Source organism: Nerophis lumbriciformis, linkage group LG03 (assembly GCF_033978685.3).
Source record: "Nerophis lumbriciformis linkage group LG03, RoL_Nlum_v2.1, whole genome shotgun sequence".
Lineage (NCBI taxonomy): Eukaryota > Metazoa > Chordata > Actinopteri > Syngnathiformes > Syngnathidae > Nerophis > Nerophis lumbriciformis.
In genome coordinates this window covers 35782934-35803906 of record NC_084550.2, presented here as the reverse complement: position 1 = coordinate 35803906, position 20973 = coordinate 35782934, and the positions used below count along the sequence as shown (strand labels likewise).

General features: G+C 38.8%; 1 protein-coding gene across 3 annotated transcripts in view; it reads right to left on the bottom strand.

Annotated features, from left to right (window-relative positions):
* Window positions 1-20973, bottom strand: part of phtf1 (putative homeodomain transcription factor 1) — a 46982-nt gene that overhangs the window by 25730 nt on the left and 279 nt on the right. For all 3 annotated transcript variants that reach the window (XM_061937664.1, XM_061937666.1, XM_061937665.1), the window contains exons 2-7: window positions 20734-20825; window positions 20547-20603; window positions 20401-20470; window positions 20165-20323; window positions 4027-4219; window positions 3821-3941 (exon numbers count right to left, since the gene is read on the bottom strand). In XM_061937664.1, the coding sequence (XP_061793648.1) occupies window positions 3821-3941; window positions 4027-4219; window positions 20165-20323; window positions 20401-20470; window positions 20547-20603; window positions 20734-20763 (630 nt within the window). In that variant the 5' untranslated portion in view covers window positions 20764-20825. The remainder of the gene's footprint in view (window positions 1-3820; window positions 3942-4026; window positions 4220-20164; window positions 20324-20400; window positions 20471-20546; window positions 20604-20733; window positions 20826-20973) is intronic.

Sequence of the window (20973 nt, the reverse complement as noted above, 5' to 3'; positions counted from 1 at the left end):
TGTTTAAAAAACATATTTAGAAGTACGTAAACATGTTTTTTATGCCCCAATTATAAAACATATTGGAGTTATGATGATTAATTCCTACTTTGTCAAAATGTAACTACCACAGTCGGGCTCAGAACCAATTAATTAATAAGAATAAACTTGGGTTTACTGTACACACAAGGTTATTGTTTTTCAGATAAAAAGAAACATTTACAGATACATCAAATTAGAGTGTCAGTCTTTCAATTATTTTAGTCTGTAAAATTGAATTCAAATCATTATTATTGATTAAATATTTCTTGGTTCAACTCTTCAATTCCCTAATATTCATTGACCATTTTAATGGACATATTGAGTTTGTTTGAATTGTTGTTGCTGGTGTGGTTTTATGTTTTCAGCTGTTTTCTCAGATGCCAAAAAAGGTGTTAAAATTGTTAACTTCCATTGTAAGTTATCTTAATTTGCAAGGTACAGTAAGTATTAGGGATGTGCCAATCAATCGGACGATTTTCGTGGAAAAGGATGCGATTGACATTGCTGATTAATACTGATTCTCTCAGGCTGACACTTTCATCTGTTTGTATCCAACCGTCCAACAATTGGCTAGCAGCTAATTATGTGTCTACATTCACAGTGTGGAGACGTTCCCCAAAGATAAGAAAAAAATCACCTCTTATAGGGCAAATAAACTACTCTTCGTGTATTAAGATAGGCTCCAGGTTTACTCGAAGTGCGCCATTGTAGTCAGATGATGTAGTCAATAAGTTCCTTGTTTTTCTCTATCCTCTTGTTGAGGGGCAGACTGGCTCGTACATGCACATGCATCCTCCGCTGTTGCCATTTCTAATACAAAGTAGCGTATAGTTCTAACGTATATCTGTCAGTAGACTCACAATGGAAGCGTTAAAAAATACAACATGGCTGGCAGGGAGAAGACGCTGTCAAAGTGGAGGCTCATAAATTAGACCACCCACAAAACGGCGCATCCTGAAGAGACGGTCAGAAAGCGGCTCAGAGGCAGTCTGTAAAACAAAATCTACAGTATGCAAATTTTTGACCAAAGAACCAGCATTACATGTTATACACAAGAAATTGTTTTACATGTAAAAAAATCATATGAACGCTTTCAGACGTATAGATGGAAAGTAGGTAGCTATTAAGAGGAAATTAGCAAGTAGATCAATAAGCGTCTAAAGAGAGGATAATTACTTTTGGTGTGTCAGCATTGTCGCAGTCAGTACACGACACGTAAGAGGGTGGATCGATTCATAAATTGGTAGTTTCTATACCAAGGGTAGTATCAGTGTAAGGTTGATACTAGAGTGGTTAGGGCGATATTTTTATCTTCTTAAAAACAATTCCAAAAAATAAATATATTTATATATCCATCCATCCATTTTCTACCGCTTGTCCTTTTCGGGGTCGCGGGGGGGTGCTGGAGACTATAAAATAATAATAAAAAACACACATTTATATATATAATAAAAATGCAGAAAAATATCTAACAATTTAAAATGACAATAATGAACTAGTTTAAATATTGTGTTGATATTGTTGAACTGTCGATAGCACTCACCATAAATAAATTGAACAAATTACGGTCATTACATGTGTATAGTATCAATGATCGGTATTGGAATCGGCACCTGACCAGAGCATACTTACTAAGTATGTTTATTAAAAAAAAGAAAAATGACACTTTGGAGTTTTCCTATTACAACTATGTGAGATTTTACAAATGCAGGGCTCAAATTTAACCACGGCAACCGCGGCAACTGCTGCGACCACCCTTGTCATTTGCCGTCATGCCCTAAAGAATCGATCAATATCGGCGGCAACAACATGCCGTGACCGCCCTTGACTTGACGGTTTAATGATAATTTGTGATAAAATTCCAGACGGTTAGTAATAGCGTTTATTTTTTTAATCACCGAAAAAACGTAATTTATTAAAGCATTTTAGGCAACACGAAGTCAGGCGCATGCGCACTAGCATCGTTTGGCTTGATAATCATGACGGACCAACGACACAGACTTTGATCCGGAGATTTCCCCTCGGAGTAAACGGAGCCAAGCGTTTGGTTTAACGTCATTTTCCCTTGCTTCCCGCCGTGTGTTTAAGAGTGCACTGCTGTGTTTAGATGGAGGCAGGTGCGGACAATATTGGAGACAGACGCACTTGTCCCCACACTAAAAGTATACAGCGAAGGAGAAAACTGTTTGATGTTGCTTTTATTTTCTCAATACAGCCTTCATCAGCTGCTGTGACTTACAGTTAATGAGGTGAGGAAATATGCAGCAGGCGATGTGTCGTGAATGTTGCCTCAACTTGTTTATAAAGTCTTTAGTTTGTTTACTGGGATGTTCACTCCTTTATTTAACTGCAAACTGTATTAGTGTTCAAATAACATCAATACTAGCTAAAATGTTTTGTCATCATATCGAATTGAACGCAGGCTGTGAAGATTGTGTATTCGATGTGAGAGGTGTCACTTTTTATTTTTGTTGGCCAAACTGTTGTAGGTTGCGTTGGATAAGAACAAAGCTTATTTATTTGACTTTACCTTCATTAGCCGAACTGCTTTGTGTTTTATTTTGATATCAAAAAGTGAACACCGGATTTTTTTTTTTACATTGTGTATTTTTTCCATTTCACAAAGGTATTACTTTAAAATGGTAAATGGTAAATGGATTATACTTGTATAGCGCTTTTCTACCTTCAAAGTACTCAAAGCGCTTTGACACTGTTTCCACATTCACCCATTCACACATTGATGGCGGGAGCTGCCATGCAAGGCCCTAACCACCATCCATCAGGAGCAAGGCTGAAGTGTCTTGCTCAAGGACACAACAGACACATATATATTTATATATATATACTGTATATATATATATATATATATATATATATATATATATATATAACATTTTAAAACTACATTACAATATATATATATACCGTATTTTTCGGAGTATAAGTCGCTCCGGCGTATAAGTCGCACCCGCCGAAAATGCATTATAAAGAAGGAAAAAAACATGTATAAGTCGCACTGGAGTATAAGTCGCATTTTTTGGGGAAATGTATTTGATAAAACCCAACACCAAGAATAGACATTTGAAAGGCAATTTAAAATAAATTAAGAATAGTGAACAACAGGCTGAATAAGTGTACGTTATATGACGCATAAATAACCAACTGAGAACGTGCCTGGTATGTTAACGTAACATATTATGGTAAGTCTTTCAAATAACTATAACATATAGAACGTTTACCAAACAATCTGTCACTCCTAATCGCTAAATCCGATGAAATCTTATACGTCTAGTCTCTTACGTGAATGAGCTAAATAATATTATTTGATATTTTACGGTAATGTGTTAATAATTTCACACATAAGTCACTCCTGAGTATAAGTCGCACCCCCAGCCAAACTATGAAAAAAACTGCGACTTATAGTCCGAAAAATACGGTATATACAAAATTTTTAAACTACATATACATATATACATATATATATATATATATATATATATATATATATATACATATATATATATATATATATATATATATATATATATATATATATATATATATACATACACACACACACACACACATGCATGCATGCTTTAGAGCACCTGCCCTAAAATATGAGCTCTCCTTTAAGGCAACACTTGCCTTGACCTTAAAAAATTAAATTTTGAGGCCTGCAAACGTATTTTCCTGTTTACATGAGGGTTTTAGCTCTAAGCTTCGTTCACTATTTGGCACACGCTAGAAATTGAATGTGCATTTTTTTGCTGAGGACAATATTCTACAGGCTGCTGACCCTCATCTCATCTTTTCTCTTCAATTGCTGGATTTTCTCAAACTGCGACAAGCATCGCTGCTCCGTGTCCTGGCTGTCATTCTTATCATCAGATTTCTTCTGGCCTCTGCCCTTCCTAGGCCTGAGGGGACAGGAAAAGAGGTGGTGGGGATGCAGCACACAAACGACTATAAAGGGGTTTTATTTGCGACGTCGGAGTAACTCGCCTCCTCCTGCGGGCCGGACTGCTGCTGCAGCTGCTGCTATTGCTGGCGGCCGGACAAGCCGGTGGCCACCTGCTGCACTCAGTGGACACAATCTGGCAATGCACGGTGCCAAGCAGCAGCATTAGACACATGGGTCCGAAAACCTCACTGGCACTGGCACTGGGGACCTCCATGTAGAGCAACACTGCAGCCACTAGGGGGAGAAAAAAACAATGATGGAGGTCTTCCTATGGCACTTCATTACTGTAAATACACTTAACAGGCTGTTATAAATATAATAGCGTTCAATTTTGAGCACATTGTTTTGCTGTTGGAAAGCACACAGCTTCAACAACAATAAATATTTTGTTACAGCTATTTTCCAAAAATGCAGAGGACAAATTTCACCACACCTAGTGTGTGTGTGACAATCATTGGTACTTTAACTTTATATATATATATATATATATATATATATATATATATACACACACACATACATACATATATACACATATAATAAATGTAATCAAAGTAATTTGCTGCAAAAGTGAAAAGTAAATAAGACAAGCTAAAATTAAGTTTTCATGATATATTCGGCACTGAAATGGTTTAATTTAAGTGTTGGCGGAACAGTAAAAAAATATTTTTGGGATATCACACCTTACACACTGTTCTGTCTTGTTTGTTGAATTTATTAATAATATATAAGCGGTAGAAAATGGATGGATGGATATGTAAACCAGTGTTTAAGTTCAGTTTGGAATTCAACAGTGAGGTGCACTTCCTCCTTTAGACAGCAGGAGGCAGCATTGCCTAGTTTACAGTAATGTCCATGTTAACAGGGCTCAACAAGGAGTTCCTTTCAAGTCTACTTTAAACTAGTTCGGTGACGATTGCAAACGTTTTCATCTGCTCGAATCTCATGCCAAACAAAGTATCATCGGTCTGTATTGTTGAGTAGTCTGCTAATATTTGATTGAGTTGTATTATTTGTTGGTTGTGATGTAATTTGGGACGTTTTATGGCCATGCTAATTTTCGTAATTCATACAGTGAAGTGAATGTTAGCATAGTAAGCTAGTTTGCTGTAGAGCACTTAAATTACATATTTTGTGGCATTTATTTATCCATTTAAGTTCAATACACAGCACAATGTATGTTTTATTGTAGTATGCTTGTGTGTGTGCATGTCTGTAATGTAAGCATCCTTCTGCTTGTATGCTTTCAGTTTTACCCTTTTTACGGTCAATAAACCTGTGGACAAGAAGACGTTTTTCAGAGTGTTTGATCAAGAAAAGGTGTTAGGGTAAAGTCAAGATATTTCTACATATCGAGGGCGGCACAGTAAAACGATGTCTTTAACACAGAAGATAAGACAGCATACACAAGAACAAATGATGGATTGCACAGAAAGCTCAATACGGACAAAATCTACCACTTCACATGCTTCAACGAGGTCAAAAGCTTCCTCCACCGAGGCTGCAGCTACCAGAGCACGCGCAAAAGCAGAGGCAGCCAAAGTACGTCTGTCTTTTGCACAAAAAGAAATGACACTCAAAGTGGAAAAAGCACAACTGGACGTGGAAAAAGCAAAACTGGACGTAGATAAAGCACAACTAGATGCTAAGATGGACATGCTCTTACTGGAGCAGGACGCAGCAGCTGCACTCGCCAAAGCGGAGGTCTTGGAAGCCGCTGTGGAAGGAAGTGATCGAAGCAGCTCCTATCTTCACAGTTGTTTGAACATTCAGTGGACACATTAGAGCGCACAAAAGAATACATAGCCACTCAGGCCCAAGAGAAAAGTCAAATAAAAGTTGAATCACCACACCAACAGCCATCATCATGGAATGAAACACAACATTATAAACCACCAGATGTGAACTCTATTCAACACTCACATCTCCAGACAGAGCACAATAAACACAGAGTTGGCTTTGTTTCTACCCTACAACAAAGGACGACACCTTCACAGCCAGAAGTCACATCAGTCACTAGTCCATCTTCAACCAACATACGAGACAATCACCAAGATTACAAGTCAAGCTACAGTTCTCCTTTGCATCCAAGGTCCAGCCTTACACCTTGTCAGCCTGTCTACGATCAAGGGAATGTGGCAGACTTCGCAAGATATCTAGCTCACCGTGAGCTAGTCACAACGAGCCTGATAAAGTTCAGCGACCAGCCATGCAGTTACAGGGCATGGAAACAGTCCTTTGTGAACACAGTCAGAGACCTCAACATAACGCCCAGTGAAGAAATGGATTTGTTGGTCACGTGGCTGGGGAAGGAGTCAGCTGAGCACGCAAAACGCATCAGGGCTGTCCATGTCAACTCCCCAGACAAAGGCCTAAAAAGGATATGGGAGAGACTGGAAACATGTTACGGCGCACCCGAAATGGTGGAGGATTCACTGTTTAAACGGATCCACAGCTTCCCTAAAATCATCAACAGAGACTATTCAAAGCTCCATGAGTTGAGTGATTTTCTCATAGAATTGGAGGCAGCCAAGGAAGATGGAGACCTGCCTGGCCTTGCATATTTGGACACAGCGCGTGGGATAAACCCATTAGTTCAAAAGTTACCATTCAACCTTCAAGAAAAGTGGCTCAACGTTGGCACAAACTATAAATTACAACACAATGTAACATTTCCCCCCTTTTATGTTTTTGTTGACTTCATTGGAGAACAGGCTATAATTAGGAATGACCCAGGCTTCAAGTTTGCAGGTCAAATTGACACCTCAAAAGCAGACAAAGTTCAATGGAAGCAGATCCAAAATAGAGAAGTCTCAGTTCATAAGATCGATTTCCAGTCTACTGCCCCTCCTATTAATGACAAGCAACACTTTGAAGCTGATGATCCCGAGAAACAATGCCCTATTCATAAAAAACCTCACATGCTCCAGAAATGTAGGGCCTTCCGTACAATGCCGCTGGAACAACGCAAGGAATTCCTGAAAGAGAATGGCATATGTTTTAAGTGTTGCACATCCACTCAACATATAGCAAAAAACTGTAAATGTATTACTAAGTGCACTGAGTGTGAGAGCGCAAAGCACATTTCTGCACTTCATCCTGGACCTGCACCATGGATCCAGGTCCCAACCACCTTGACACAGCTTGGCGGGGAGCAAGACTCAGAACCTTCAACTGAGGTCAGTGCTCGATGTACAGATGTATGTGGTGGCGATCAAAGCTACAAATCCTGCTCAAAGATCTGCCTTGTTAAAATATATCCTAGCGGCCGTCCTGAGAAATCCCTGAAAGTTTATGCAATCATCAACGAGCAGAGTAACAAGTCCCTTGCTCATTCAGAGTTCTTTGAGATCTTCAACATTCAAAATCCTTCATCTCCATACACACTCCGAACCTGCTCTGGAGTGACGGAAACCACTGGGAGAAGAGCTTCAGGCTACAAAATTGAGTCCATGGATGGAAAAGTGTGCCTCTCTTTACCAAGCCTACTGGAATGTGATGATCTACCTAACAACAGATCAGAAATCCCAACACCTAATGCTGCAGCCAACCATACTCACCTCAAATCAGTTGCTAACCTCATCCCGGAGCTGGATCCTAACGCATCCATCATGCTTCTCCTTGGGAGAGACATCATCTCTGTCCACAAAGTGCGCAAGCAGGTTGATGGGCCACGCGATGGTCCCTATGCTCAAAAACTTGACCTGGGATGGGTGATTGTTGGAAATGTATGCTTGGGAGGTGTTCACAAGCCGACCACAGTGAATAACTTCAACACCATTACGACTGAACAAAGGCGTCCCACAGTCTTTACACCTTGTCCTAACGTATTTCAAGTTAAGGAGAGACATGGCCAATTTCAAAGCCCTGAATACTCAAAGGTAACCTTCACAAAGAAATGTAAGCAAGATGACGAGGGCTCTACGGTGTTTCAGCAGACCAAAGATGACAACAAAGTCGGTCCATCCATTGCTGACATCGCCTTCCTGCAAATCATGGAGAGGGGTTTGAAAAAGGACATAACCAACAGCTGGGTAGCTCCGCTGCCATTTAAGACTCCAAGGCACAAGCTTCCTGACAACAAAGTTCAAGCCTTGAAGCGTTTTTCCTCTCTGAGACGCAACTTCGAAAGAAAACCAGGGATGGAAGAGCACTTTTTTAGCTTCATGGAAAAGATCTTTCAAAATGAACATGCTGAAATAGCTCCTCCACTCACATCTAACGAAGAAAGATGGTATTTACCGGCCTTCGGTGTCTACCATCCGAAAAAACCTGGGAACATCCGTGTGGTGTTTGACTCCAGCGCCCAATACAATGGTGTGTCACTAAACGACGTGCTGTTAACTGGACCCGACCTCAACAACACCCTTATAGGAGTACTCCTCAGGTTTCGCAAAGAAGCTGTAGCCATAACAGCAGACATTCAGCAGATGTACCACTGTTTCTTAGTCAGAGAAGAGGACCGCAATTATCTCAGATTTTTATGGTTCAGAAACAACAACTCATCTGAAGACATCATGGAATACAGAATGAAGGTCCATGTCTTTGGAAATTGTCCCTCTCCCGCAGTGGCCATCTACTGTTTAAGACAGTCAGTGAAAAATGCAGAGCCCGTTGTAAAGCAGTTTGTCAACCGCGACTTTTATGTAGATGATGGGCTAACGTCACTTCCCTCCATCGAAGCTGCAGTGAAGCTGCTCAAGAGGACGCGAGAGGTTCTGTCAGACTCAAACTTGAGGCTTCACAAAATCGCCTCAAATAAAGGAGAAGTTATGAACGCATTCCCATCTCAGGACCATGCCATCAACTTAAAGGACCTGGACTTCAATTCAGATATCTTGCCTATGCAACGTAGTCTAGGACTTAACTGGGATCTAATGTCAGACACATTTACCTTTCAAGTAGCTGATGAACAAAAGCCTTTCACCCGCAGAGGTGTCTTGTCAACTGTCAACAGCATCTATGATCCCCTAGGATTTCTTGCCCCTGTCACCATACAAGGCAAACTGATCCTGCGTGAGCTCATGGAGAACAACGGAGATTGGGATGCACCTCTTCCTCAAGAAATGGAAGAGACATGGTCAACGTGGCGTGGCTCATTGAAAGATCTCAGCAATCTCCAGATCCCAAGAGTTTACACACAGGTCTCTCCTACAGCGGTGTCAAAAAGAGAGATAATCATCTTTTGTGATGCTTCCACAAAGGCAATTGCAGCAGTTGCATACTTAAAACTAACAGAGAAAAATGGAACCAACCACGTGGGCTTTCTCATGGGAAAAGCCAAGCTTACACCCTTGTCAGAACAAACTGTCCCTAGACTTGAGCTTTGTTCTGCAGTATTAGCGGTGGAGCTTGCCGAGCTCATCACCTCAGAGATGGACATGGAGGTTGACATCACTTTCTACAGCGACAGCAAAATCGTTCTTGGTTACATCAGCAATGACACCAGACGTTTTTACGTGTATGTAAGCAACCGAGTTCAACGGATAAGAAGCTTTTCTCACCCTGAGCAATGGAAACATGTCTCCACTGAAGCAAACCCTGCAGACATAGCCACAAGGTCTGTGTCAGCGAAACACCTGTCCAGTACCACCTGGCTTTGTGGACCAGCATTCCTGAAGAATGCTCAGAATGACCAGTTTGAAAAGGGCCCTTTTGAGTTGTCTGACCCCTCTTTGGATACAGAGGTCCGCACGCATGTTTCAACATTGAACACCACTGCAGTAATCAAACACCTGGGTTCTCAACGCTTCTCCAAGTTCTCCAGTTGGAGCTCATTGATCCATGCCATTGCTCGTCTCACTCACATTGCTCGCCTCTTTCAAAAGAATCCTGCAGTAAAAGCTAATGGCTGCAAAGGCTGGCATCATTGCCACTCAGCAAATGCTGTTGAGGAACTTGCGCATGCTAAGAAAACCATCATTCGTGCAGTTCAAGAAGACATATATGCTCAAGAGTATACTTCCATCAAAAATGGTAAAGGGCTGTCCAAAGACAATAATCTCAAAGCCTTAGACCCTCTCATTGATGCCGATGGTCTGCTAAGAATTGGGGGTCGCATCAAAGAAGCGGAACTCTCTTTGGAGGAGAAATCGCCTCTCATAATCCCTGGCAAGCACCATATTTCCACGCTTCTGGTCAGGCACTACCATCAGAAAATACAACACCAGGGCAGATTGTTCACTGAAGGTGCTTTAAGAGCTGCTGGATTTTGGATTGTTGGTGGTAAAAGACGAGTCAGCAGTGTGATCTATGGATGTGTTAAATGCCGCAAACTTCGCGCTTTGCCTCAGACTCAAAAGATGGCTGATTTTTTAGTTGATCGCCTGTCCACTGAACCTCCATTTACCAACGTTGGGCTGGACGTCTTTGGACCTTGGACAGTGTCTGCACGTCGTACACGAGGTGGCCTTGCACAAGACAAAAGGTGGGCCGTACTATTCACCTGTATGAGTGTCAGAGCCGTGCACATAGAGGTAATTGAATCACTAGACACGTCCTGTTTCATCAATGCCTTAAGGCGTTTCCTTGCTATCAGGGGCCCAGTGAAATTAATTCGGTCCGATAGAGGCACCAACTTCATAAGTGCATGCAAAGAGCTCAAGATTCCATCCAACATTGATAACACATCTGTAGAAAAGTTTTTGTCCGATCAAGATTGCAGATGGATGTTCAACGTGCCTCACGCATCTCACATGGGTGGGCCATGGGAGAGGATGATTGGTGTGGCAAGAAGGATCCTTGACGCCATGTTCCTGCAGCTTGGGACCTCAAAGCTGACCCACGAGGGTCTCTCCACACTTATGGCAGAGGTGACTGCCATCATCAATGCCAGACCTCTTGTACCAGTGTCCACCGACCCAGATGACCCCCAAATACTCTCACCAGCAACACTCCTCACACAAAAGGTCAGTCCTTCAACTGCTCCCGTAGGCGACTGGGTTAAAGATCTCCACAAGCAACAGTGGCGTCAAATCCAGCATTTGGCTCAAACCTTTTGGGACAAATGGAAGAAGCAATACCTATCCACACTTCAGCCACGAAGGAAATGGCATTCGCCCCACCCTAACCTCCTGCCTGGAAGTGTAGTGCTCCTCAAAGATGACCAACTGAAGAGAAACCATTGGCCTTTAGGACTAATTACACAAGTCTTCCCAAGCAAAGATGGCAGAGTTCGCAAAGTGGAGATAAAAGTCTCCAGAAAGGATGGGACCAAAGTGTTCCTGCGGCCAGTCACAGAGACAATCCTGCTTATGGCACCAGAGAAGCCGTAGTATCCTTTGGGACAGTTTGGTAGTGGCGGCTTAATCCGCCAGGCGGGGAGTGTTCTGTCTTGTTTGTTGAATTTATTAATAATATATGTAAACCAGTGTTTAAGTTCAGTTTGGAATTCAACAGTGAGGTGCACTTCCTCCTTTAGACAGCAGGAGGCAGCATTGCCTAGTTTACAGTAATGTCCATGTTAACAGGGCTCAACAAGGAGTTCCTTTCAAGTCTACTTTAAGCTAGTTCGGTGACGATTGCAAACGTTTTCATCTGCTCGAATCTCATGCCAAACAAAGTATCATCGGTATGTATTGTTGAGTAGTCTGCTAATATTTGATTGAGTTGTAGTATTTGTTGGTTGTGATGTAATTTGGGACGTTTTATGGCCATGCTAATTTTCGTAATTCATACAGTGAAGTGAATGTTAGCATAGTAAGCTAGTTTGCTGTAGAGCACTTAAATTACATATTTTGTGGCATTTATTTATCCATTTAAGTTCAATACACAGCACAATGTATGTTTTATTGTAGTATGCTTGTGTGTGTAATTGGCTGTGTGTGCATGTCTGTAATGTAAGCATCCTTCTGCTTGTATGCTTTCAGTTTTACCCTTTTTACGGTCAATAAACCTGTGGACAAGAAGACGTTTTTCAGAGTGTTTGATCAAGAAAAGGTGTTAGGGTAAAGTCAAGATATTTCTACATATCGAGGGCGGCACACACACATTTGTAACCTTATTTCATTTTAGGCCATGTCCACATAAACACGGATAGTCTCAAAAACGCATGTCTGGGGTTAAAATGATTTCCATCCACACGAGTATCATTTCAAAACGGTCTCTGTCTACATGCAGACGCATATACCAGCTGTCAGGCACATTGTGTCCAATCAGAAGCCTGGAAAAGCAGTAATAGCTGACTTGGTGGCATTACGCCTCTGGTGATGTTACTTTTGATATACTAAACATACAATGACATCAGGGTTTTCCCCTTAATGTAATTGAATGTGGGGTTTTTTTTGTACTTGAAAACGAATTAAAGTAAAATAATATATTGTAGCCCACAAAAAGATCACACAAAGTCTGACGCTATTTTTAACTTATTTTACCAATCTTATGATAACAAACGGCACAATTCCAACAGGCTTTACCTCCCATAAAAACACTTTCGTATCCTTGAGTCTTCGTTTCCCCGCCGGACCCACAACAATACGTCCTCATCCTCCGCCAATCACCTTTCAGACACTAACATCAAATTCAAACCACACAAACATAAAACATTAACATTAACTGGTCGTTACAGTATCAATTGATAAATAAATAGCCTATTTTTTGCGCACTATTGACAAGTGATGTAGCAAAAACTTGACCTCCGGAAAAAAATATTTGATCACCGAAAACCGCGCTGTCGAAACCGGATGTAAACAAAACACACGCCATTGTCTGGAGCGTTGTCAGCATGTCTGTGATGTGGATGTGATTTATATATATATATATATATATATATATATATATATATATATATATATATATATATATATATATATATATATATATATATTTATATATTTTTTTTTTTATAAATATAAATATATATATATATATATATATAACAAATATACCCGCAGACAGCCAGCCATACACAAAATGTGCAAATATTAAGAAAAAGATGCTATATTTATTGCTAGTTTTTTTTAATGAAAATAAAAAGTCATTAAAAGTCTGTAAACACTTGAAAAAATGTCAACAAAGTACATTGTACAAAAAGCAACAATTGATAATATGGCAAACCGATAAAAAAAATACATGTTAATACTAATTAATAACACATTTGTTTTAAATGTATGTACCGGTATACATTTTTTGAGCCATCCATATAAATTATGCTAATTACACAGAACCCTGGGAACATTATGAATCTTTTTTTAAGTGCCTAAACGTGCTGCAGAACTCTCGCGGATGAATAACATTTAATCATAAATATAGTTATATATTACATGTGCAATAAAATGTGCTGATTGATTGATTGATTGAGACTTTTATTAGTAGGTTGCACAGTGAAGTACATATTCCGTACAATTGACCACTAAATGGTAACACCCGAATAAGTTTTTCAACTTGTTTAAGTCGGGGTCCACTTAAATTGATTCATGATGCATTGTCTTTAACATTAGTACACACCAGGACACATAAGGTTTTTTAGTTTTAGTTGCTCAGGCGCCATCTACACAAATGGAACCAACACACGTAAGTAAATAACTTCACAGACAACTGTTACATAAGGATTGAAAACATGAGATAATGTTGCACTTCTCTTATGACACAAAGCAAAAATACTGTTGTTCCATCAGCTAGAAGACCAACAGGGATCTTATCCAAAACAGCTGACAGTGTCTTTCAAAGCCTGTTTTGACATGTCTTTTCATCTATGTAGAGTTAAAATAGCAGTATGTTTACATTTAAACATACAATTTGGCTGTGTTGTTTACTATATATTTAACTGTGGCAATGACAGCCGTGACGTCAACAGATGAGTATAAATCTCCGTTTGAGCCGTGGGGAGAGAGTTTCACAACTCTACACATTGGCCAGTGTTGACAAAACTGCGTGTTTTTAAAGGACAAAAGTATGCATTTGTGGGACATGAGGCCTAAACGCAGACAAAAGCGCCCTGAAATTCTATTTATACTTCACTGATGAGAGTATTTGGCGAGTTTAGTTTTGTCCTATACATTTCGGCGGTCTTTGAAACACAGTAGTTGTGTGGACTGTGAAGCAACAGTTTGTTTACATGTATAACTTTCTCCAACGCTGCCACAGAAAGACGTGTTTTTTGTGCCACTCCTTTGTCTCATTTTGTCCACCACACATTTTATACTGTGCGTGAATGCACAAAGGTGAGCTATGTTGAAGTTATTGACTTGTTGGAGTGCAAATCAGGCATATTTGGTCAGTGCATGACTACAAGCTAATCGATGCTAACATGCCATCATTATGTCTCAATTGTAGGTATAGTTGAGCTCATTTAATTTCCTTTATTTATGTCCTCTGTGTATTTAATGTATATTTGCATGTCTCATAACTAGTGGCGGGGGAAAACATTATTAGATTTTTATATGCATCGCAATTCGGACATGGACAATTTCATAATCGATCAGTAAATGTCAATAATCAATAATCGATTTATTTATTTTTAAATAATGTAATGAAGACCGTTCTAAAATTTGGCTGACTGCAACAAGCCACCTCACAGAGAGATCCGACCAGCTCCTTTATTATCGGGCACTTATGTTCCAGTTTTGCATACATTTCCATTATTTTAATAAATGTTATATGAATTAATTTAACTGTTTCTTATTACAAATGCACTGTTTACAAAAGTTGCTCGTGATAAACGCTTATTTAGTGAAACGAAAAGAAATTTAAAACTGCATCAATACACATTAATTAAAGATGCATCAATAATCGATTTTTAATCGAATCGTAGCTCCTGAATCATAATCGAATCGCGAGGTGCTCAATGATCCTCTAACCTGACTCTCGCCAGATCCTTGTAGTTCGCTGAGCTCCACACAAGGATCTGGGACTTCTCAATAGGAGATGTATTTCAGAAGGCGCGGCCTTGTAAAAAAATAATTGTATGTGTTTAGATAAACCACTTGTCCGTTATCTTGAATGACGTGCTACTTCAACCACTCACATCGAAATCAACCCGTGACGTTGATGAGTGCGACGCTGGGAAATCCAAAACAGAACAGCCGACGTATTGGATAACGACAGCGCGAAAAGTTAGAGAACTTTTACTGAAACAACGCAGCAATGTCAGTAGACGATCGGTGTCGTTTGTTCAAAGAAAATATGCAGAATCAATGTCAGCACACGACTCCTCGCTGTGTGCCGCCATTGTTGTTTGAATTAAACAGTTGCTTCGGCGCTACGTCACATCTAGGAAATCCCTCCCGGCGATCCTGATTGGTTCATTATTTTTTGCTATCTTGAAGGAGTTTGCAATGCCCTCGAGCCCAGATCCTTGTGTGGAGCTCAGCGAACTACAAGGATCTGGCGAGACTCAGGTTAATGATTCCCACCTCTCTGTGTGTAATATTGGCTGCATTTCTGATAGTTGTTTGTTTGCCATGTTGTTCCAGACCACAGCAAACGTTACCCAGCTTGCAAAGATTCTAATAAATCCATTACAAGAAGACGGCCTTTTTACCATTCTACGCCAGTGATTTCCAGAAGTTATCTCAACCACTGAGAAGCCTCTGTTTTACTAATGTTTTTAAATATTGTAAAAATGTGTAAAATAAATATTAAATTTCAACATTTCCGTCAACGAAGATTTGCGTCAGCTTGCGAAACATTTTGATAGTAGGCTAAAATAACTAATAGACACTTACATCATGAGTTGTCTTCATTATAACACGTATATAAGACTTTTAAAGTCATTTTGATAGTAGGCTAATATAGCTAATATAGACACTTACATCATGTGTTGCCTTCATTATAACACGTATATAAGACTTTTAAAGTAATTTTGATAGTAGGCTAATATAGCCACTTACATCATGTGTTGTCTTCATTATAACACTTATATAATACTTTTAAAGTCATTTTGATAGTAGGCTAATATAGGCACTTACATCATGTGTTGCCTTCATTATAACACTTATATAAGACTTGTAAAGTAATTTTGATAGCAGGCTAATATAGCTAAATAGACACATCATGTGTTGTCTTTATTATAACACTTATATAAGACTTTTAAAGCCATTTTGATAGTAGGCTAATATAACTAATATAGACACTTACATCATGTGTTGTCTTTATTATAACACTTATATAAGACTTTTAAAGTCATTTTGATAGTAGGCTAATATAACTAAATATAGACACTTACATCATGTGTTGTCTTCATTATAACACTTATATAAGACTTTTAAAGTAATTCTGATAGTAGGCTAATATACCGGTAGCTAATAAACACACTTACATCACATTTTGCCTTCATAATAACACTTATATAAGACTTTTAATGTAATTTTTATAGTAGGCTAATATAGCTAATATAGACACTTATATCATGTGTTGCCTTCATTATAACACTTATATAAGGCTTTTAATTATTTTCAGCTCCAGACAGTATTGTTTTTTGTATTTTTGGTCCTTTAAGGCTCTTTCAACTTTTTGGGTTGCTGACCCCTGATCGAGTGGTATGCTGAAGAATCACTTAATTAAAGTTGTGTTTTGTTTTCCTATATTCAAACACAGTGTTACTGTTCATAATTTGTGTAATGTTGCTGTGGCCAAAAATATTAAATATACTTGTTTAAAAAGACCTCTGCCTTGTTTTAAATTTAATAATTATAATTAGGCCTTGTATTTTAATCAATCAATCAATCAATCAATGTTTATTTATATAGCCCTAAATCACAAGTGTCTCAAAGGGCTGCACAAGCCACAACGACATCCTCGGTACAAAGCCCACATAAGGGCAAGGAAAAACTCACCCCAGTGGGACGTCGATGTGAATGACTATGAGAAACCTTGGAGAGGACCGCATATGTGGGTAACCCCCCCCCCCCCCCCCCCCCTCTAGGGAGACCGAATGCAATGGATGTCGAGTGGGTCTAACATAATATTGTAATATAATATTGTAAGAGAGGATCCAGCATAACATAATGTTGATAATTTCTTTCTTTCTTTCTTTAGTTTATTTCGAACATGAACACACTTACATCATAATACATCACACAATTTTATATCATTTCATTTTACATCATGCCCGAAAAGGAGTAGGAAGAAGCAAAGCTTATTTAATCCTACCCCTTTCTCACTTCAAGCGTTTACAAATATATAGAATCATTTACTGACCTTTTATATAATAAAAGAACATCTATGAATTAGTATACAACAGTTTTGTAATATGTAATTAATTAATTAATTCAGTCATTATTAACATACTGAGATACTTTCAACCTTATTTTCAATAAGGTTGAAAGTATTTCTCATAATTCTTCTTTTTTGTACTCTGTAAGCACTATTATTTTGAACAACCTCTTAAACTGGATCATATCAGTACAATTTTTAACTTCTTTACTTAATCCATTCCATAATTTAATTCCACATACTGATATGCTAAAAGTTCTAAGTGTTGTACGTGCATATAAATGTTTTAAATTATTTTTTCCTCTAAGGTTATATTTCTCCTCTTTAGTTGAGAAGAATTGTTGTACATTCTTTGGTAGCAGGTTATAGTTTGCTTTGTACATCATTTTAGCTGTTTGCAATTTTACCAAATCACCAAACTTTAATATTTCTGACTTAATAAATAAAGGGTTTGTGTGTTCTCTATATCCAACATTATGTATTATTCTAACTGATCTTTTTGTAACACGGTTAGCGAATGTAGCGCACATTTGTAGTTATTTCCCCATATTTCTGCACAATAACTCAGATATGGTAACACTAGCGAGCAGTAGAGAATATGCAGTGATTTTTGGCCCAGGACATATTTTGCTTTATTCATTATTGAAATGTTTTTTGCCACCTTATGTTGTATGTTTTGTATATGAGATTTCCAGTTCATTTGATCATCTATTAATACTCCCAAAAATCTAGTTTCTTTTACCCTTTCTATGTCTACTTCGTCTATTTGTATTTGTGTATGATGCTCTTTTCTACTATTACCAAATAGCATTATTTTAGTTTTACTGAGATTCAAAGATAGTCTGTTTTTGTCAAACCCCATCCATCCATCCATTTTCTACCGCTTATTCCCTTTAGGGTCGCGGGGGGCGCTGGAGCCTATCTCAGCTACAATCGGGCGGAAGGCGGGGTACACCCAAACCATCTTTTTAATTTGTTCATTTCTTCTGTTATTATTTGTATTATCTTCTGTGTGCTCTCTCCTGAACAGAAAGCAGTTGTGTCGTCTGCAAATAAAACCAACTTTAAGTCCTTCGTAACCTTACAAATGTCGTTTATATAAAGATTGAACAATCTTGGTCCCAGTATTGACCCCTGGGGTACACCACAGGATATATCTAGCCGTGTTGACATATTTTCACCCATATTTACATATTGCTTCCTGTTGGTTAAATAACCTCTTACCCAATTCAATACCAAACCTCTGATGCCATATCGTTCTAATTTTCGTATTAAAATATCATGATTAATTGTGTCAAATGCTTTTGTTAAGTCCATGAATACTGCGACCGCACATTCTTTACCATCTATTGCATTGGTAATTTCCTCTGTTATTTTGGTTAGTGCTATTGATGTTGAGATATTTGCTCGGAATCCATATTGGTTCTCCACAAGCGTCCCACTTTTGTTAATAAATAAATCTAATCGACTATTGAATAATTTTTCCAAGATTTTGGAGAATTGTGGAAGTAATGAAACTGGTCTGTAGTTAGTAAACTGGTGTACGTCTCCATTCTTATAAATTGGTACGACTTTTGCAATTTTCATTATATCAGGGAATTTACCGGTTAAAAATGATACATTGGTGATATATGTCAGAGGTTCTGAAATGTCTTGTATAACCTTTTTTATCGTTACCATATCTATTCCATGACAGTCGGTTGAGGTCTTGGATTTACAATTTTTTACAATTTTGATTATTTATTCTTTTGTTACACTTTTAAGAAACATGGAATTGGGATTTCTGTCTATGAGCTCACTCAAGGCCTCAACTGACCCATCATCTGCATTTGGAATTCTTTGATCCAGATTTTTTCCGATATTAACAAAATAATCATTGAAACGTTCCGCTATTTGGTTCATATTGTCATTTTTTGTATTTCCATCTAGAAAGTACTGGGGGTAATCTTTCTTAGCACCATTTTTAATTATGCTATTTAGGATGCCCCATGTTGCTCTCAAGTTGTTTTTGTTCTTGTTTAATAATTGACTGTAGTATTCCTTCTTACATGTTCGTAGTATACCAATTAGTTTGTTTTTATATTTCTTATACTTATTTTCTGCCTCTATAGATCTCTGTGTTATAAATATTCGATACAATGTGTTTTTTTTGTGACGAGCATTTTTCAGTCCTTTTGTCATCCATGGTTGGTTGTTTTTCTTTTGCTTCTTACTACGTTCTTTCCATGGGCAATGTTTATCATAGAGTGTAAGAAAGGTGTTAACAAAATTCCCATATGCATCATCTACATCATCTTCATTATATACGTTGTCCCAAATTTGTTTCCTCAGATCATTCCTGAAGGAAATCATTCCTTCCTCTGTGCATAGTCTTTGAAATGTCTTTTTGTCAATATTCTTCTTCCTGTAGTTCCCATCATAAATAGTAAAGACTGGCAGATGGTCGCTGATGTCGGTTGTTAACAGTCCACTTGGATTATTTATAATCCAAGTGGATTTATAATTATGGTGGAACTTGGAGAGCCTAGCTTTTTCTGAGGTGGTACTTGTTGAAAAAAGGTTGAGAACCACTGATCTAGAACTACAACTTTTTTGGAACTGACAATGTTCGAATTGTAATTATCCAAATAAAAAGGGACAAGCGGTAGAAAATGGATGGATGGATGGAGGATTAGAAGCCAAGTAAAAAGCCGTCCAAGTATTGGCTTGGAGAGCGAACGGAGAAGACAACAAGTAAGCTAACTATATGATGCTATCTAGCTCACTTGTTTGGGTGCCTCATCCTGCAAATCAGTGTGGCGTTGAGGCAAGAGGAACAGCGAGTATCTGCGGCTAAGGCAAATTTAGTTTCAATCGTATTAATAAAAAATATTTCATAAACAAAACACGGAAGTGACATTTTGACGCAAAAAATTAACGTTTTAAAAACACGTATTTCCGTGTTTTCTCAGGCATTTAAACCTGCCTGATCAAGTATCTGTGTTCCTGTGGACATGGCCTTAGTGATTCCTACAGGAGGCGGCTAACCTTGCATGAAGTAGAGCACCAAAATACACAAAGAGATGGACTTGGAGGTGACCTGGATCCACCACGGGAAGAAGAACGGGAACAGCAGCACTCGGACGAGACCCTTGCGCGTCAACGCCGTCCATGGAAACGCTGGCTTGGCTTTGCTGAACGTGGACCCTGCAAGGAGAGCAATTCGGCTTCAAATATAACAATTTATCCCCTTGTTGGTCACACGATGCACAGGAAACGCTCACCTCTTACTAAGTCGACATCAATGAGGTCTGGTTTGATGTGACCAGTCTTCCTGGGTTTGCTGTTGAGACCCTAGATGAGAGACAAAGGTTACTCGGATACAGAAAGACAAACACATTCACTCTTTGCACAATTAATGTTGTCTTACATTTAAGTCTGTCTGCGCCAACGACTTCTCCCATACTTGTTGATCGTAGGCTCCGATCTGTGGCGGTAATAACATTTTACTTCATATAAATTACTAATTATTGACACATTTTTCTAATGAATTTGTACTACCCTGGGCCTTAAATAGCTACTCCAAACATGCACCTGCTCATGTGACCATACTGTACCTTCTCTTGATACCAGGATATTCTGGTCATTGTGTTTCGGTGCTCGAACCACTGATCCAGAGTCAGCTCATTTCACAGAGAACACATGGAAGCTGGGGGCAGAAACAACATCACTAAACCAAACAATTGGTGGGATGAACCAAATATGTCTGAGAGGCTATTTTGTTGTAAAGTTATAGCAAAGTGCTAGAAAATGACTATGCAACAAGTAACCGGAAGACATTTACCTATTAACTAGCA